Raw genomic sequence first — 20,434 nt, 5'->3', positions numbered from 1 at the left:
GTGATTATATTAAGAAAACAAAAAGGTATTCATTTGTAAAGCTGACTTGGCTGCTAGGAGTTATAGCGCAACTGAGAAAAGAACAGATTAAAACACAGACAATTGCATCCCTGGGATTCAGTTTAAAGTTATAGTGGGGAGAGGAGGGGATATGGATTTAGCACAGAGGAGTTTAACCAAACAACAAAACAAAAAAATAACCTGATCGCATCTAAATAAACATTCTCTATCTACTCAAGTATCCACACTTCCAAGGTCCAGTCCAATTCTAGGCCCAGGTATTCTTTTTTTTAGGCATGATGTCCCTGCCCAGTTCAATTCATCCCCCCCCCATCCCCTTCCGCAGCTCCAGGATTAAACTCACAAAGAAAAACAGCAGACAGATTCCCTTTTAATGCAGATCTGAACTCTTTCTTCTCACTGGTGCTCCTGGCTCCCTGCCAACACTGGGCCAGGGCAAAGGAACACGAGGGCCTTTCTCTTCTCCATCTCTCCCTCTGCATTGCACAGCAGGGCGCAGGAGTGCCAGGGGGCTCTGTGGACGCTGTTTGGCTTAATGCCAGCGAAAGCAGGGTCTACAGGAGTACTTACGGGCTCCTAGTGTTAAGAGCTGTGATGTGGTTGCCTCAGCAGCGTGGCTCAGTGCTTCTGTTCTTGGAGCTCTGGTGTTATCAGTGGTCAGTGCAGGTAACGCAGCCTGCTCCTGCTGCAGATCTCGCTGTTATGCACATAGACCGACCACAGGCACCGTCTGGTGACAGAGGCACTTGGCCAGGTTTATAGCTGTGTAGTCACAGATCTAGTGCCCTGGATTTGCGGTTACACGTGCACCAACTCATGAGTGCCCCAGGACGAGGAGCAATTCAGTCAGTAAGTCTCTGTTGTCCCTTCGGCCATGCAAAGGGGGTAAGGCCAGGCACCCCAATATTTATAGCCTAAAATAAACTTGTCTGGTTTCGGACATTTGTTTGCTCCCTCCCCTTGTACCTAGTACCTTGAACCGAAAAATATTAGAAGAGACACTGTTGAGCATCCACTGCGGATGCGCTCGGCGAGGCTAATCTTCGTGTTTTACCTCATCCCCATTGCAGGGTTCCAGACCAAGGAGGATATCTACTGCCTCGCTTTAGCGAAGGCCCTGTACACTGTGCCCACGCCAGTGACTGCTGGGTTTTATGCACCATGGGGACATTGCAAAAACCTGCTCTTACACAAAATCAAGGGTGAGTACTGCCCCGGGGAACGTAAGACGGGGAAGGAACCTTGTGGGGATGGGGATTAGTGGATGACAACCATCTCCAAAGAGCCAGAGCCACCCGTACTCATTTGCCGATTATGCAATCGCATAGGGGACCTGAAAATTTGGAGCAGCACTGGGTTTTCATGTCCACTCCACCCACCTGCCTCTTCCTATCCATGGTCTGTGGCTCTGCTTCCTCCAGCAGCAGAAGTTCTAGAAGATCTAGTTAATTTACAAGTGACAAAGTCTGCTCGAGCTACTAGCAAAACATCGACGACATGGTAATGAATCCATTTAACAGGCATTTGCCAACCTCTGCTAAATGTTTGCTGAATTTACTGTGAGAGTCGACAGGACCTTAGTTTAAAATGTGTTTGTTTATTAGTGTGTGGATGAGGGTTATAAAATCACATCGCTAAAAATTCAACATCCATCTGGGCTGCTGTTGGGCAGATGGGTACCAGTTTAATAGTACGGCGTAGGATCCCATCAATCCTAAGGATGGCTTTGCCAAGAGCTACCCATTCTTGATTGCTTCCCAGAAGGGAGGGATTGTGAAGCTGGAAGACCCTTCAGGAGGAGAGATTTAAGGCACTGCCAGGTACCTAACATATCTTCCTCTTTTATCTCAGAGAACATGGAAAACTAATCGAAGAAGAAAGACCAGGAGGAATTTCAGCGGACGCAGAAGATGCAGCCTGACAACACTGGCCGGGATCTACTCAAGCTCCTGTTACTCATGATCTTCTACCGGCCGGTCCTGACGGAGCAGCAGAAGTGGAGAAGGAACGTGAAACACGTCTTCATCCATTTCAGCGCCTGGGAGTACGCGGGCTGCGACCAGCTCTGGGCAGGCCTCATTACCACACTGTGCGACGGCATCGAAAGCCACTTTGGTCTCCTACCCATGAGCATTTACAGGACCATAGACAGGAAATGTAGCATCATCGAAAGACCAGGGGATCAGGAATGGGTTAGCAAGAAGTTCCTCTTCCTCCCGCTGTGGGTGGCTGTGATCCTTTTGATCATGGTAGCTATTGGGGTGGGTGGTCTCCTCCTAGTGTTTGGGATCCCCATCGGGGATGCCTCGGGAGACGCCATAGCTGTCGTGGAAGGCATTGGGGTGACGGCTGTCAGCGTCTCTGCAGCAGCTGCCATACGGCTCACTATCACAGTGGTACGAAACATTATCGTCACCCAGAAGAGCCAGCTGGAGAGACAGATGAACCAGACGGCTCTCAGCGCACAGCTGGGCTTCATGAGCTTCGTGAAAAGCGAAGTCAGGACAATCACTGGGTTCCTGAAGTACATGGAGATCTTCCAGCGGCGGAAGCTGCGGGTGGTGCTGGAGATCACCCACTTGGATACATGCAGCCCTGACAAGGTGGTGGGCGTCCTTGATGCCATGAACATTCTCCTCTCAGACGATGACGCCCCTTTCATCTCCATCCTGGCTGTTGACTCCAGCATCATTGTCGACTGCGTGGAAAGCTCCAAGTATATGAGAGGTATGGCCAACAACGGCTACGAGTTCTTAAACCGCATCGTCACCCTGCCCTTCTCTGTCCCTCGGATGGACTGCGACACCAAGCGGAGGCTGATCAGGAATATCATCGCGCGCAAGGAGCAGCTAGAGGCAGAGGTCGGCTTCCGGCAGGATGGCAAGATGGAAGCCAGCTCTGACTTCCTCAACATCTCTCGCTACCATTCGGCCAACCACGATGCCCAGAATCCAGTTGCAGAGGACAGCCAGATACCTCTCATGGTTGGAACCCCAGCGCTGGGAACCGGCAGCTGCGGGAAAGGTATCCGAGCCAAAGACCTCATTCAAGATGCTTTCGACTACCTCCTGGATGACGCCTTGAAGGAATTCATGACAGACAACGTGGTGCAGATGCGGCGCATCGTGAACACAGTCACCATCACCATCAGGCTGCTGGCGAGTAACATCCCCAAGGATGAAGTGTGTCCGAAGAAGGTGGTGGAATGGGTGCTCCTTGCCAACCAGTGGCCGTGCCGTCTGAGCTGGCTCTTGCAGTGCATCGAGGATGAGGAGCAGAGGAGTCGAATGGGCAGCTGCCATGGAAGCCCGCTCCGCCCCGACATGTCTCTGTGGGAGGTCTACGAGAAGTACATGGAAGAGCTGGACATGCTGAAAGGCCAGATGGAAAAGCTGCTGGAACTGGACCAGGATCCCGAGCTGTTCCACACTTTCCTGTGCGGCAGGTTTCGGGTGGAGGAGGCCCTCTTCTACCTCCCCTTCACGGTCAATTTGGACCCATCCCTGAAAAGACAGATGGAGCTGCAACGTGGCAGCCACAGACTGAAACGGACAAAGAAATTCGACAAGCTCAGCGCCTGCACTCTGCTGGGTATGACGGTGGAGGATGTCTGCCGAGAGGTGGGTCACCCTTGGGTTTCCTTCCTTCGAGCAGGGCCAGCTGTCGATAGAATGTCCATGCCTCTTCATCGCAAGAAGCATGTCATTCATGTGACAGCAGCTGCCCACAGATGACGGCTACAGGCAGAGCCATCTTTGCAAATCGTGGGGCCCTGAATAATTGAGGGCCCTTCTGCAGGATTGCCTGGGCCTTTTCCCCTCATGCAGCTTCTGCTGGAGGTCTGGTCGTTCCTACTACCTCCCTACCCCAAGCAGGGCTCAGGAACTAGAGCAGAGTTGCAGATCCTCTCTGCTTGCTAGCTTGCTGCTGCTGCTGATTTGAACCCCGTAGCAGATTTGAACCTAGGCCCTCTAGGAGTGTGTCTAAACTACATGGCTCCGTCGACGGAGCCATGTAGATGAGGCTGATCGGCAGAGGGAAATGAAGCCGCGATTTAAATAATCGCGGCTTCATTTAAATTTAAATGGCTGCCGCGCTCTGCCGACCAGCTGATGATCAGCTGTTTGTCGGCAGATCGGGGCAGTCTGGACGCTTCCCCGTCGACGTGAAAGCCCTTTGTCGACCTCTCCAGTAAACCTCATCCCACGAGGCATCAGGGGGAGGTCGACAAAGGGCTTTCATGTCGACGGGAGCGTCCACACTGCCCCGATCTGCCGACAAACAGCTGATCATCAGCTGGTCGGCAGAGCGCGGCAGCCATTTAAATTTAAATGAAGCCGCGATTATTTAAATCGCGGCTTCATTTCCCTCTGCCGATCAGCCTCATCTACATGGCTCCATCGATGGAGCCATGTAGTTTAGACACACCCCTAGAGGCCTCGACAGCTGGAGCCATGAAGGCAGCTGGCTCCCAGCTTAGGATGTAGAGCTCCCTTGTTCTTATCTCTGGCTGTAAGAGGTCCAATTGCCACACGAAGGGACAGTGAACCACACACACTAGGGCTGTGTCCAGACTCCATGCCTCCGTCGACGGAGGCATGTAGATTAGCCAGATCGGAAGAGGGAAATGAAGCCGCGATTAAAATAATCGCGGCTTCATTTAAATTTAAATGGCTGCCCCGATCTGCCGATCAGCTGTTTGTCGGCAGATCGGGAGAGTCTGGACGCGATGCCCCGACAAAGAAGCCTTTCTTCATCGACACAGGTAAACCTGGTTTCACGAGGCTTACCTGTGTCGATGAAGAAAGGCTTCTTTGTCGGGGCATCGCGTCCAGACTCCCCCGATCTGCCGACAAACAGCTGATCGGCAGATCGGGGCAGCCATTTAAATTTAAATGAAGCCGCGATTATTTTAATCGCGGCTTCATTTCCCTCTTCCGATCTGGCTAATCTACATGCCTCCGTCGACGGAGGCATGGAGTCTGGACACAGCCTAGGTGTGTGGATTACACTGCCAGCTGAGAGGAGCATGTGGGGGAGGGCGAAGGGAAAAGCCCTGCAGCAGACAGGACAGAGCGTCCCCAGAGACGAACCGGCAGAGGCATATCCTCAGACATACAAGAACACATGGCTGCTGCATTGGGGAACTCAAAAATTTGGTGCCCAAATTTTCCGGTGCCCTATGCAGCTACATATTTCCCATGGGCCTAGGGACAGCCCTGACTATGGGCCCCAGAGCTGGGAGAAAACTGTCCCACATAACTGGTGCATAACTGGAGGGAGAGGAGCGAGAACTAGTGGGGGTAGGATGTTGAGGGGAACAGGCGGTGTGGGATGGGGGCTTTCGGGGAAGGCACAGTGTGGGTTTGAGGCCTCAGGAGTAGGGGGGGCACATGAGGGGGAATGGGCAGAGTGAGGATGAGGGGGAAAGGGTGATGTAGGGGGCAAGGCCACAGTCCGGGTTCTGCTAGTTCCCCCACTTTCTGCTGCTCCTGACTCTTGGTTTGCACAAAAAATTTCTTCTTGGAACAACTCGGTTCCTTGGAGCTCTTTCCTCCAACCCCGAAGCCATTGGCTGGCTCTCCCCGGGTTCATCCTTTACGCTCTGAAGTGACTTGGGTCGGTTTTAAGACTGGGAGACCCCTAGCTGTCTGTTATGCACTCCAGAGAGAAGCGAGGCAAAAACATAAATACTCTTGCTGGAGGCCTGCAGCGTAATACCCCTTATCCAGAATAACACACAAGAACCCTGAGGCTATGTCTATACTGCTAGCTTTTGCCTGCAGAGAGCATGCTATTTCCCCTGCCGTGCCAACTTGCTCAGCGGTGCCCCTAACAGAATCCAAGCACACGGCAGTGGGGTGTGCAGGGTACCATACCTGGCCCCACAGCCGGCCGGCCCGCCTTGTTTGCTAGAATCTGAGCAAGCCCAGACAGGTTCCTCTCGGGAGCTATAGCGGACCCTTCCTAAAAACGTGTTTGGCGACATGTTCAGTAGATGCACGGCACTAACGGGTGCTCCCACTTCTCTTCCAGATGGACACAATCGGCTTGAAGGAGGAAAACGTCCCGCTGTACAAACAGAGGCTCAGGGACCATAATCTCAACGGGCGCGCGCTGGTCTACAGTGACAACACTGAAATCAAAGAGGCCCTGCACATGAGTCTTGGCGAATGGACCCTCTTTAGCATCCATTTCCTTGGAGTGTTTCCCCCGGCGAATTTGGCCTCTTCTGTGGTGTCCCCCGTCCTGTTCCACGTCAGGCCAGAGGCTCTGAAGAACACGGTTGCCTTAAGAGAGACTGTGGCGAGAGGGAGCAAGCTCTCTCTGAACAGCTCCAGGGAAGATCTTTGGGAAAAGAGATAACTCTGAATCCTGAACACAGAGGTGAAAGTGCCCTGGTGCGCAGCTCCAGCAAGAACTGCAAAGACCTGGGCTGCAATAGGACAGTACCTGTGAGAAACTGTAAAGTTACTTTCACGGCCGCCTGTACAAAACCAGAAGCAAGATCGGGGCTTTCGCCCACAGTGTACCTCCCTGCGTCTCCAGTGACATCGCACGGATGAATCATAGAATCCTAGAGTTTGAAAAGACCTCAGGAGTCATCAAGTCCAGCCCTCTGCCCAAGGCAGGACCAATCCCAACTCAATCATCCCAGCCAGGGCTTTGTCAAACCGAGACTTAAACACCTCTAGGGATGGAGATTCCACCACCTCCCTAGGGAACCCATCCCAGCGCTTCCCCACCCTCCTAGGGAAATAGTTTTTCCTAATGTCCAACCTAGACCTCCCCCGCTGTAACCTGAGACCACTGTTCCGTGTTCTGCCATCCCTCACTACTGAGAACAGCCTCTCTCCATCCTCTTTGGAACCTCCCTTCAGGAAGTTGAAGGCTGCTATCAAATCCCCCCTCACTCTTTGCTTCTGCAGACTAAATAAGCCCAAATCCCCCAGTTTCTCCTCATAGGTCATGTGCTCCATACCCCGAATCATTTTGGTCAAGCTCCCCTGGACTCCCTCCAATGCGTCCCCATCCTTCCTGTAGTTGGGGGCCCAGAACTGGACACAATACTCCAGATGTGGCCTCACAAGAGCCGAATAAAGGGGAATAATCACTTCTCTGGATCTGCAGGCAATGCTCCTCCTAATGCCCCCTAATATGCCATTAGCCTTCTTGGCTACAAGGGCGCCCTGTTGACTCATCTCCGGCTTCTCATCCACTGTAATCCCCAGGTCCTTTTCCGCTGAACTGCTGCTTAGCCAGTCGGTCCCCAGCCTGTAACACTGCTTGAAGCAATCAGATGACAAGAGAAGAATTAAGGATGCAGGGGGGGGGAGGAGAGGGGGACTGTACTGGGTCTGAGGGATTTGGGACACATTCATGTCAACGGGGCTGGTGACAGACGTTGTCGGGCCCTGAGTAATGTATGGGGGGGGGTCGGCTCTAGACCCCCTCAAAGGGGCAAAGCTAAAGGTAGGAGGGGCAAGGCGAGGGCCAATCAGGCCTTAGCGCCACCCACCCTGCACCAGACAGAGCTCTAGGATTGATTTCATTTGCCCGGGTTTCTGGCAGTGGCGGCTGCCATAATAGTCGATACAGTGACCCAGAGGCCTGGACCCTTTAAAATCATCAGCTCCCGGGACAACTGCCCCCTTTGCCTCTCCCCCTCCCCATCCGTGGCCCCTGTCTGTGGGGCTTCAGACCCTGGTGGTCAAAGTATTTTGGTCTGGTTAGTACAGCAGGGGACAGGGAGTTGGGACATACGGGTCCTATTCCTAGCGCTGCCACTGGCTTGCTGTGTTTTTGAACAAGCTGCTCCTCCTTTTTGGGACTCAGTTGCCTCTGTAGTAAGTTGCGGGTTGGTAACATAAAATCAGCAGGCCTGAATAAAGGGTGGTAACATAAAAACAGCAACAGGCCTGAAATCTAGGAAGCAAGACTTTGGCTCAGTGGAACCGCAGGCAGGAAAGAGAAATAGTATAAGCCAGATCAAGCATAAAGGTCCAGGCACAGGTACCAAGCACATTTATAGAATCCTAGGGCTGGAAGAGACCTCAGGAGTCAACAAAAAATCCTCATTAAAAAAAAAATGTTTGGTGTTCCTCGGTCTTAAAAAGTTTAAGAAACACTCGTCTAGACAGTACTGGGTCCTGCCATGAGGGCAGGGGACTGGACTCGACCTCTCGAGGTCCCTTCCTGCCGGCTACATGTGGCAGTGAAACGGTAATTCGAACTAAGTCCTTAGTTCGAATTAACTGTTACATCTCATTCTATAGCCGCGCGGCAATTACTTCGGGCTAGTGGAATTTCAAAATGGCGACTGGACGGGAATTTGCAAATAAAGCCTGGGCTATTTAAATCCCGGGCTTCATTTGCAACTCCGGTTGCCTGCTTTGCCAACCTAGCTCGAATTAACGAGCTAATGTAGACATACCCTTATTGACTAATTGAGTAGTCGATGGAAATTCCACCAACTACTGGATTAGCTGATTAAGTGCAATTTAACATCCCTCGGTTGAGCTACCACATACGATTTAGAAAGACATCCAATCTTTATGGCTTGTGTGTAGTTCAACGCATTAAATTCCAAGCAGGTTGCTGAAGTTTCTTTTTTTTCATCATGATTGGCAATTTGACCAGCCTTATACAGTAATGGATCTTTACCATTCCTCTGATTTCTTTTGTTCCCGATATATTTAAACATTTCCTAATTATCCTTTATGTTACTGGTTATAGATTTTTCCCCCCAATTTTAGCTTCTCCTATCAACTGTTTGCTTTTTCATAACTCGCATCCTCCCTTTTTTCCCATTTGCTTTATATTTTTTTCTTGTGGTGTTTATGACAAAAACTAAAACATAGGACATAAACTTTGAGTCCTATTTATAGTACTTTAGGTTGGTTTAATGGAAAAATGGGTTGATACAGAGTAAATTGGAGTTCAAAATAACCCTTTCTCGGGCAATTTTTCTCTCGAAAGCCTCACCTTTTTCAGCCTCCTTCCACTAACTTCTGATTTTAAATGTCTGGATTGTTAGACATGTGCTCAGGAAACCTTACCTGTCACTAAACATAGATTTTGTTTGTGTTAATTATAGATATGAATGGAGCTAGTTAATCCCTGTTGTAAGATTCCAGTGGAGCCAAAGAAAGTAAACAAGTAACTAATTTGGGTCAATCTTTCTACTTGACAGTCCCTAGGAATCTACCGTTTCAACATTTCCTGGGAACAGAAACACAAGTTAGAACAGTGATAGAAATGTAGCCGTGTTAGTCTGGTGTAGCTGAAACGAAATACAGGACTATGTAGCACTTTAAAGACTAACAAGATGGTTTATTAGATGATGAGCTTTCGTGGGCCAGACCCACTTCCTCAGATCAAATAGTGGATCTGAGGAAGTGGGTCTGGCCCACGAAAGCTCATCATCTAATAAATCATCTTGTTAGTCTTTAAAGCGCTACACAGTCCTGTATTTTGTTACAAGTTAAAACACTCATTAATTTTGGCTTCATTCAGCTTTCCCTTGGAACAAATTAAAAACATAGTTGATAAGTGGCAAAGTTGGTGCATGGGAGTGAAGGACACGTTAGCTCATTATGCCTACACAGGGGGATGTCACACTGGTCTGACCAGTTCCAAGGACAGTTGGGCTGCCATAGAAAGGGATGCGGAGCTGCTCTTCAGGAGCTCCATGGATTGGACCTATACTGCTGTTGAAGGAATTGGGGCTCTCAAATAAAAGAAGTCCCTTGCCTTAGAATCATAGAATCCCAGGGCTGGAAGAGACCTCAGGAGTCATCGAGTGCAGCCCCCTTCCCAAAAGCAGGACCAATCCCAACTCAATCATCCCAACCAGGTCTGTGTCAAACCAGGACTTAAAAACCTCTAGGGATGGAGATTCCACCATCTCCCTAGTTAGCCCATTCCAGTGCTTCCCCATTCTCTTAGGGAAAGAGTTTTTCCTAATATCCAACCTACACCTCCCCCACTGCACCTTGAGACCATCACTCCTCGTTCTGCCATCGTCACCACTGTGAACAGCCTCTCTCCATCCTCTTTGGAACCTCCCTTCAGATAGTTAAAGGCTGCTATCAAATCCCCCGTCATTCTTCTGCAGACTAAACAAGCCCAACTCCCTCAGCCTCTCCTAAGTCATGTGCTCCAGCCTCCTAATAATTTTTGTTGCCCTCCACTGGACCCTCTCCAATGTGTCCACATCCTTCCTGTAGTGGGGGGCCCAGAACTGGACACAATACTCCAGACGTGGCCTCACCACATCCCAATAAAGGGGAATAATCACTTCCCTAGATCTGCTGGCAATGTTCCTCCTAATGCACCCTAATATGCCATTAGCCTTCTTGGCTACAAGGGCACACTGTTGACTCATATCCAGCTTCTCATCCACTGTAACCCCCAGGTCCTTTTCTGCAGAACTGCTACTTAGCCAGTCGGTCCCAGCCTATAACAATTCTTGGGATTCTTCCATTCAAGTGCAGGACTCTGCACTTGTCCTTGTTGAACCTCATCAGATTTCTTTTGGCCCAATCCTCCAATATATCTAGGTTACTCTGCACCATATACCCTACCTCCAATGTATCTACGTTCCCCCCTAGCTTAGTGACATAGGCAAACTTGCTGAGGGTGCAATCCATCCCCTCATCCAGTCATTAATAAAGATTTTGAACAAAACCGACCGTAGAACCGGTCTTTGAGGTACTCTGCTTGAAACTGACCGCCAGTCCGATATCGAGCTGTTGATCACTACCCATTGAGCCCAACAGTCTAGCCCAATTTCTATCCATCTTACAGTCCATTAATCCAATCCATACTTCCTTAACTTGCTGGCAAGAATAAGTCCAGGTATATCACATCCACTGAATTCCCCATGTCCACAGAGCCAGTTACCTCGTCATAGAAAGCAATCAGGTTCGTCAAGCATGACTTGCCCTTGGTGAATCCATGCTGACTGCTCCTGATCCCTTTCCTTATTCTAAGTGCTTCAAAATGGATTCCTTGAGGATCCCCTCCATGATTTTTCCGGGGAGTGAGGTGAGGCTGACCGGTCTGTAGTTCTGTGGATTGTCCTAAGGAACATCTTGGTACCATTTACCTCCCACAAATAAAGTACATACCGACCTATGTTCAGGACCAGGTCAAAGTTGACAGCATAACAGATAGTAAGTTGACAGTATGAAGACTAGGAAGTAAGCCCCCTTCTGCAAGGTAAGGGACGGTAACCAGGTAACAGGGGGTAGCAACCTGATACGTCAGGAATGTATAAAAGTTCACCTCAAATGGTGTTCACCAGCTGACTGTGTGGGGGCACTGGATGGTGCTCAGTGGGTGTTAGGACATTGCCACGGCTTCCATAAAGTGTAGCGGCGCAGCGCTGAGTCTGTTCGCTGGCAACTATTATTGCATGTTGTTACGCAAAAAATCTGCTTGGGCGATTTCGAATCTTATCTGGTTTGTGGTCTCTGGGGACTCTGGGCACGGAGACCACATCCAGCGATAGTGACTCTGCTCTGCAACTTTAGCGAAGAGCCAGGTGGCTTGTACCTCATGCAGTAGAGAAGGCTCCAGACTTACAAACCAGGTAACAAAACTTTTGCGTTCTCCTCCAGCAGCAGGCGCTCCGACACAGCTGGACTGAGTACAACACCTGCAAATAACCCAGTTAGTTAATGCAAGCATAAAGAGAGGCAGCCTGGCCAGATGTAACCATTCATTAACTTCCAGGCCAGAGAGGGCCATTGTGATCTTCAGTCTAGCCTGGCATCCTATGAGGTGCACACAGGCCCTTCTCTTCCACTTGTTTAAACAGAGGCACCCTGGGGGTACGTCTACACTACAGCGCTAGTTCGAACTAACTTAGTTCGAATTAGTTAATTCGAACTAAGCTAGTTCGAACTAGCGCATCTAGAACTAAAAACTAGTTCGAACTAGCGTTTTGCTAGTTCGAACTAGCGCGTCCACACTGATTGGACGCAGGGGGGCATTTAAGGGCAGCTGAAACCGGTTCTGGCAGGGCATCAGGTCAGCAGTTGCTTTGTGTGGCTGCTGTCTGAGGCTATCTGAGGCTCGTGCTTAAAGGGACCCCCCCTGGACAGCCGGTTCTCAGCTTTTCCTGCTTGCTTGCCAACCTCGCCGAGGGACAGCAAAGCGTCGGTCTCTGTGCCCGTCTGTGTCGGTGCTTCCCTTCGGGGGGGCCGCCGCAGGTGGCAACATGGAGCCACGGCTCGCCCTGCACCTTCTGGTGCACGTTCTGGACTTGCTGCTGCAAGCCTGCCAGCAATGGCTCGAGGCTGCCTGGCACCACCTGGGGAACGTCAGCCCCCTGCCTCTCCGCCTGGCCGCCCTGGGGGCCGTGGAGGAGCCGCGGCGGCGCCCCGGCACCGGCGTGCCCCGCCGCATCTGGCGTCTGGACACCAGCAGCGACTGGTGGGTCCGCATCGTCCTGGAGCGCTGGGACGACCGACAGTGGACCCAGAACTTTAGGATGAGGAGGGACACCTTCCTGGAGCTCTGCGAGTGGCTCGCCCCTGCCCTGCAAAGAAGGGACACTCGCATGAGGCCCGCCATCCCCCTCCAGAAGCGGGTGGCCATCGCCCTCTGGAAGCTCTCCACGCCGGACAGCTACCGATCCGTCGGGAACCAGTTCGGCGTGGGGAGATCCACTGTCGGAGCAGTGCTCATGCAGGTACGGCGCTCGTCGGCCACCGAGCCGGGGGGGAGGGGGGCTGCGAGGAGGGGATGGGCCGCCCCAGGGACAAAGGGGGGGGCGGGAGGAGGCGAAAGCGCCCCGCACCGGAGGGGTCGGGCTGTCCCGGCCGTACTACACGCCGCCAGGGGGGTTGCTTCCGGGAGTGGGGCCCGGGGCACTGCCAGGGCACGCACGCTCCCAGCCACCCGGGCGCCCCACTGATTGACGCTTTGCTGTGTCTCTCTCCGCAGGTGGTCAAGGCCATCAACCGGGTGCTGCTCCGCAGGGTGGTCCGCCTCGCCGACCCGGATGCCGTCATCTGGAGATTCGGCGCCCTCGGCTTCCCCAACTGCGGGGGGGCCATCGACGGGACGCACATCCCCATCCGTGCCCCGGAACACCAGGCGTCCCGGTACGTGAACCGCAAGGGGTACTTCTCCGTCATCCTGCAGGCCGTATGTGACCACCGGGGACAGTTCACGGACATAAATGTGGGCTGGTCCGGCAAAGCACACGACGCCCGGGTGTACCGGAACTCCTCCGTGTGCCAGCGGCTGCAGGACGGGACCTTCTTCCCCGACCGCCACATCAGGGTCGGGGACGTGGACATGCCCGTCTGCCTGGTGGGGGATGCCGCCTACCCACTGCAGCCCTGGCTCATGAAGCCCTACACGGGACACCTCAATCCCTCCCGCCAGGCCTTCAATAACAGGCTGAGCAGGGCCCGCATCGTGGTGGAGGGGGCCTTTGGGCGACTGAAAGCCGCTTTCGATGCCTCCTCACCCGTCTGGACCTGGCCGAGCACAACATCCCTCCCGTGGTGGCGGCATGTTGTGTGCTCCACAATTTGTGTGAGCGGAAGGGGGAGGCTTTCTTGCCAGCCTGGATGGCTGAGGCTGACCGCATGGCTGGACACTACGGTCAGCCCCGCACCGCCGCCGTCCGGGAAGCCCAGCGGGGGGCCATCCGGATCCGGGAAGCCCTGCGGGAGAGCTTCCAGGTGGAGGAGGAGGAGGACTGACCTCTCCCTGCATGCCCCACCGGGGCCTTCTTCCACCCTACCCCCCCCCTTCCCCTTTCCCCTCCCTATCTACTGTACAATAAAGACACCTGTTTTTCAAACAAAAACGTCTGTTTATTTCACAGAACTGGGGTGGGGGAGGGAGGAATGAAGGTGGGAGAAGGGAGGGGGAAACCTGGGACGAGGGAGCTGGAAGGGGAGGGGAGGGAAGGGAGGAAGGGAAAGGAAAGCTCAGGGGTGGGAGTCTGGGTGCCTCTCCCGTCTCGCCACACTGCGGGTCCGGGGGCGTCGGTGGGGAATGGTTGTGGAGGGGGGGGCAGAGAGGACAGGGGGTGTGGAGGAAGCAGGAGCGGAAGCAGGAGCGGAAGCAGGAGGAGCAGGAGGAGCAGGGGGAGCAGGGGGAGCAAGAGGGGGAGCAAGAGGGGGAGCAGGGGGAGCAAGAGGGGGAGCAAGAGGGGGAGCAGGGGGAGGAGGAAATGGAAAGCGGTCTAGCAGGCTCTGGAGGTGGCCTCGCAGGGCACGGCCCTGCTCCTCCAGGGCCTCCAGACTCCTCTGGCGCAGCCTGAGGTCCTCCTGGACCCAGTGGTCCTGGAGACGGAGCTGTCGGTCCAGGAACCGGAGATGCCGCCTCTGGTAGTCCTCCTGGTTCCTGGCTGTCCTGCTTGCCCGGGCGCGGGCGGCTGCTGCAGGCGGTGTGGTGCGCCCTGCAGTCCCCGGTGCTGCAGCTGTGGTGCAAGAAGACCAGCGGTCAATTACCCCAGGGGCCCAGGTGTGTGAAACCCAGCTCCCCTCTGCAAGGCCAGGGCCCCTGCAGGATCCCCAGCTGCTGCTCCGTGGTGGGCAAGGCCCAGGCGCACGGTCCCGGGGCTCCCTCTCGCCCCAGCCCCCCGTACACATAAGGGGAACACGAGGGTACTCACAGGTGGATGCCTCCCCGGCCTCTGATGATGCAGGCGAGCGGCTCTGTGGGGTGCCTCGGGGGTCCCGGGTCCTGGGAAGGCTGGCAGCAGGCTCCTGGCTCTCAGAGCCCTCTTCCTCCTCCTCGGTGTCCAGGAGCGGTCCCTCTGCCCCGGGGTCAATCACGTCCCGGGGGGCAGGGACGGCATGAGGACCCAGGATGCGGTCCAGGGCATGGAAGTGGGGGCAGGCCTCCGGGTCAGCCCCTGGCAGGCAGGCCCGGGAGTAGGACTGCCGCAAGTCTTTAATCTTGCAGCGCACCTGCTCCCGGCTGCGCTGGTGGCCCCTGGCGGCCAGGCTGGCAGCCATGCGTCCATAGATGGCCGCGTTCCGGTGGCTAGTGCGGAGATCGTGGACATTTGAGGCTTCCCCCCAAACCTCGATGAGGTCCACGATCTCCGCACTTGACCAGGCGGGCGCCCGCCTTTTGCGCCCCCGGGCAGGCTCCCGGGAGCCGCCAGGCTGGTCGTGGGGAGCAGTGGAGGGCTGGGAGCCCTCGGATGGCTGGCTCATCCTGTGGCAGGTGCAGGCTGTGCAGGCACGGGTGCTGGCAGCCTTGCAACTGGCACAAAGTGAGTAGCCAGCCCGTGGCCCTTTAAGGGCTCCGGGGCCGGGAGGGGGGCAATAGAGTTTCCCTGGTGTTGGCCAGAGTGGCCACCAGGGAAACCTGGGAAGCCTTAGCCTCCCACTAGTTCGAACTAAAGGGCTACACAGCCCTTAGTTCGAACTAGCTAGTTCGAACTAGGCGTTAGTCCTCGTAAAATGAGGTTTACCTAGTTCGAACTAAGCGCTCCGTTAGTTCGAATTAAGTTCGAACTAACGGAGCGCTAGTGTAGCGCATAGGAAAGTTAGTTCGAACTAACGTCCGTTAGTTCGAACTAACTTTCTAGTGTAGACATACCCTGGGACACCTTAAAGACTAACACGTGTATTTGGGCATCCGCTTCCAGGGGTAAAAAACACTTGGACCTGCTTTTCCTCCGCAACAGCTGATGCCCAAATAAATCTTCAAGGTGCCACAGGACTCCTTGTTAGTAATGACTGTTGGGGTTGCCCCTCTAAGGCTATGTCTACACTGCAGGCTTTTTGCACAAGAACAGCTGTTCTTGCGCAAAAACTTGCAGAGTGTCTACACTGCGTGCGTGTTTTTGCACAAGTATTACAGTACAGCATCAGCAAACAGGGCTTCTTCTGGAAGAGTTATTCCTCTCCCCACGAGGAATAAGCCCTCTTGCACAAGAGCTCTTCCAGAAGGCGGCAGTGTAGACAGGCAACATGAATTTCTTGCGCAAAAAACCCCTACGGCTAAAATGGCCATCAGAGCTTTCTTGTGCAAGAGAGTGTCGACACTGCCATGGATGCTCTTGTGCAAAAGCACATCTCTTCTGCAAAAGCACATGGCAGTGTGGACGCGCTCGTATGGAAGACCTTTTGCACAAGAACTCTTCTGCAAAACAGTTCTTGTGCAAGAAGCCTGCAGTGTAGACAGAGCCCACGAGTTTCAGAGGGGTAGCTGAGTGAGTCTGTAACAGGAAAAACTTAAAACACAACATATAGTCACCTTAAAGATTAACAAACCGTGTCAATGGGATCATGAGCTTTCCTGGGCATAGCCCACTTCTTCAGACGACTGGAGTGTTGTATGTCCAGAACCAAAATGAACAGGGGAGGAAAAAATGGGAGGGGCGAAAAAAGGAGGCAGGGGGTATGTAAATATCACAGGGAAAACCCAGCTGGTATGTAACAGGCACCACTGATAAGAGTTGTTGGGAATTTCCCAGGAACCGATCGGGGTTTCTTAGGAACAAGTTTAAAAAGGGGTGAGAATCGGGGTGAACTGGGTGGATGCCTGGGTGAGGGTTGGGTCGAACAACGCAGGGAGGGAAAAGCAGGAGCGTGGGGCGTGAGGGCAGGTGAGCGCTGCGGTGAAAGCCACGTGCGCAGGCCGGGCCGGGCCCCTCTCTCCTCCAGCTGACTAGCAACTTGCAACTTCCACTGCCTGCCCACATGGCCCTCGGAGGGCGGAGCTTCCCCTTCCCTGCGCCCGCCCCTGGGGCCCTCCAGCCAATGGGAAGCGAGGGCTAATGTTGCTGGTGTTTCAACATTCGGAGCCGGCTGGAACAGCTGCTGCCGCGGGCCCGGGAGCTGCGAGCAGGCAGGAGGCGGAGGTGAGGGGCGGGGGGCGGTGACTCCTGGCCCCCCAGCGCAGGGAGGGACCGGGTCCGTCCGGGGTTACCAGGCCGCGCGCTCCCCTCGCTCTTGGAGGCGACGCTGGTGCCAGTGTCTGCTTCAATGCGACCCTACAATAACAAGCCCCAATCGGCCGAGTCGCTGCTTGTTTCACCTCGTGTCCCCCTGCGCTGCAGAAATCCCGCCTCTGCTGGGCCAGCCCCGAGACACGGGGTTGCCCCTGGATTGTAAGCAAGCTGCCCCCTTCTCCCCCATGCTCCCGTTCCCTGAGTATCAGTCCTGCCCCCGCAGCCTGCACAAATCTTCATCCTTTAGGACCAAATAGGAAGGGGAGGGGGCGAGGGATTATTTTCTTTATTCCCACCCCCCCTAACGGAAGGAGCTGTTCTCTGTGTCTGTGTTTACAAACCAAGGAACGTGTTTCTCCCTGGTTTGGGTTGGGGTTTTTTTTTTGCCTGTTTCTTGACAAGATTGATTGAAATGTTGGTCTGACTAGAGCAGTCCCCAAGTTTAGCGCCCTGCCCTGAAGCAGGACGAAGTCAACCAAGACCTACGGGTTTGTCTAACCCTGTCTAATTCTTTCTTCCCACCCATGCTTCCCCAGATGGGATCAGACAGGCTGTACACAGCGGGTGTTTAAGTCTAAGCTTGACAAAGCCCTGGCCGGGTTGATTTAGTTGGGATTGGTCCTGCCTAGAGCAGGGGGCTGGATTTGATGACCTTCTGAGGTCTCTTCCAGCTCTATGATTCTATGATTCCCTCCCCTTTCCTTCGCCATCATTAATATCCTTTTGCAGTGAGTTCCAGAGGTTGATTATACACTTCAAAATACGGCCGTTTTAACTAGAGCTGGAAGGAAGTTTTCAGAGGGGGTGTTTTTCCATTGGAAAACACTGATTTTAGTGACCTTTTGTTTGGAAGGGGAAAACTCCACCATTTCAGAACATTAAAATGTAGTTTTCCATTCCTGAAATGACTCTTCGTTTGGTCTCCTTAAAGTTTATCTTCCGTAATCCACCGTAATACATTTAAAAATAGTTAAAATCTAAACAAAATGTGAATTTATTTGCAGAACTGTGTGAGATCAGAAAAAAAAGTCAAAATCCTGGAATTTCTAGTCCCAGTTCAACCCTACTTTTAGCCACCTTGGTGCCAGGGATGTAAAATCTCATTTAATTAGCTAAAACCAGTTAAACAATATGTTGAACCAGTTAACCGATTAAATGGGACACGTAGAACGTGTTAAAGATGGACTTGGAGCAGCCCCAACACCTACCCCCGTGGCACACTGCTGTGACTGCTGAGCAACCCTACCCGTGGTGTGCCAGAGTGCCCTCTGCCTATGGCTGGTGGAGGGCTGCTCCAGCCCCCACTGGTTAACCATAACCGGCTTACTGGTTAACCATTCACTTCCGAACTTGGTGTCCCCACTGCTAACATTAGGACAGTGGTCCCCAACACGGTGCCCGCATTTGTATGCGCCCGCCAATTGCTCAGGGCTGGCCTGGCCCCAGGCACGTGGCGCATGTGCGGTGCCGGAGCTGGCCCCGGGCGCATGGTGCACAGTGAGCGCCGGCCCCGGGGGCGCCGCAGATTGGCTGCCGCGCTTTGGCCATGTAGTGCATGGGGGGAGCGCAGGCCCCGGGCGCGTGGCGCTTGCAGGGTGCGCCGGCCCCGGGCGCGCGGTGCTTGGGGGGAGATCGCCGGTCCCGGGCGCGCGGCGCTTGGCGGGGGGCCCGGCCCTGGGCGTGCGGTGCTTGTGGGGGGGGGCGGCCATGGGAATGTGGCTATGGGGGGGTCCCGCCCGGCAATGTGGCTATGGGGGGGTCCCCGCCCCCAGGTGCACAATGGGGGTCCCCGCGCCAGGGCGCCCTGCGGGCAAACGGCCACGCCCCTTGGCGCCGGGAAACCTCAAATGGTTGGGGACCACTGCATTAGGCAAAGCCGTTGGCTGCCTGCCCCGCCCTGCCCCATTCCTTCTTTGACATTCCCCTGCTCCCATGGGGGTCACGCTGCCCCCCTTTGAGAGCTGATGCTGAAAAGTGCTGGGAAAGCTCGGGGCGATTATCTGCCTGACCCCGGTGAATAGGAGCTGGCAAAGGCCCTGAAGTGTGACAGACCCTGGAGCTGTGACCGGCCCTTTCACCCAGCAGGATGTGCCGAATGCCCCAGAGGACCAAGGGATGGTGGGCGTGGCACTTCAAGCACACCTTGATTTTCTTCTGTCAGGGCTGGGGCATCGGACCGTCCAGGCTGGGTTCCTGTGATTTCCCGCGCGTGCTGGGCGGATGGTTTCCTGTCCAGTGCAGATTGCTGCTGGTGCGGGACCTCTGCATATAAACGCTGGGTAAGTCCTGGTGGGTTTTTAATGGGCACTGCCATGTGGTTTGGTAACTCAGGGTGCCCCTGTATAAAACTATGGGACACCAACATCTTGAATACTGTGTACAGATGTGGTCTCCTCACCTCAAAACAGATATTTTGGCCTTGGAAAGGGTTTAGAAAAGGGCAACTAACATGATTAGGGGTTTGAAACGGGTCCCATATGAAGAGAGGTTAAAGCGATGGGACTTTTCAGTTTAGAAAAGAGGAGATTGAGGGGGGATATGATAGAGGTCTATAAAAACATGAGTGGTGTGGAGAGGGTGAATAAAGAAAAGTGATTTATTAGTTCCCATAATAGAAGAACTAGAGGACACCAAATGAAGTTAATGGGTAGCAGGTTTAAAACTAATAAAAGAAAGTTCTTCTTCACACAGCGTGTAGTCAACCTGTGGAACTCCTTGCCAGAGGAGACTGTGAAGGCTAGAACTATAACAGGATTTAAAGAGAAGCTAGATAATTTCACGGAGGTTAGGTCCATAAAAGGCCATTAGCCAGGAGATAGAAATAGTATCCCTGGCCTCTGTTTGTGGAAGGCTGGAGAAGGATGGCAGGAGACAAATCGCTTGATCATTGTCTTTGGTCAACCCTCTTTGGGGCACCTGGTGCTGGCCACTGTCAGCAGACAGGCTACCCAGTACTGCCGTTCTTATGTTAGGGTTCTTGGTTGGGGCACAGGGCAGAGCCCATCGGTTCAGAGCTGCTAAGAGCAGAGTTATTTGCACTTACGTCCCAGCCAGACTCCCTCGTATCCCCTAACACAGGGCTGGGGGGATCCTTTTTTGGGTCGGGGGCCACAGAGAAATCCGTCGGGCCTTGTAGGAGTTGGGCGGCAGGAGTGGAGCTTAGTGCCTACGGGGCCAAGGGAAACAGAGAGGGCACCATGTCCACAGGGCCGGGGTGCCATTTTCCCTAGGGCCTCCGGGGGGGTGGGGGGGGGAGTGTGTCTATGGTCTAGGAGCCAGGGCCCACCAAAGATGAATCTGACCCAGGCTCTGGTTCATCTCTGCAGCGCTGCCGGCCGGTTCCCCCACCTCTTGGTCCTCAACCCAACTAGACCCGCTTCCCGGCGGCCGGTTCCCCCCGGCCAGCCCCGCTCCCTCCAGCCCCCTCCCAGCCAGCCCTGCTTCCCGGCGGCCGGTTCCCCCCCACCCCCTCTC

The 20,434-nt window shown here is 54.0% G+C and overlaps 1 protein-coding gene and 1 long non-coding RNA gene across 2 annotated transcripts in view; one reads left to right on the top strand and one right to left on the bottom strand.

The window, feature by feature from the left end:
• The window catches only part of LOC142823356 (uncharacterized), a 911,743-nt gene that overhangs the window by 169,224 nt on the left and 722,085 nt on the right, over window positions 1-20,434 (top strand). The window lies entirely within an intron of this gene.
• LOC142823403 (uncharacterized) lies at window positions 13,661-15,127 on the bottom strand. The gene is made up of 2 exons (XM_075914434.1): window positions 14,666-15,127; window positions 13,661-14,470 (listed from the first exon to the last, which is right to left on the bottom strand). Exons 1-2 carry the CDS (start codon window positions 15,009-15,011, stop codon window positions 13,977-13,979), a joined length of 840 nt encoding a protein of 279 aa, XP_075770549.1. The 5' UTR covers window positions 15,012-15,127; the 3' UTR covers window positions 13,661-13,976.

The sequence above is a fragment of the Pelodiscus sinensis genome, chromosome 33 (assembly GCF_049634645.1).
Source record: "Pelodiscus sinensis isolate JC-2024 chromosome 33, ASM4963464v1, whole genome shotgun sequence".
NCBI lineage: Eukaryota > Metazoa > Chordata > Testudines > Trionychidae > Pelodiscus > Pelodiscus sinensis.
The sequence above is the reverse complement of the archived record's forward strand: the minus strand, read 5'-3'. Positions and strand labels throughout refer to the sequence as shown.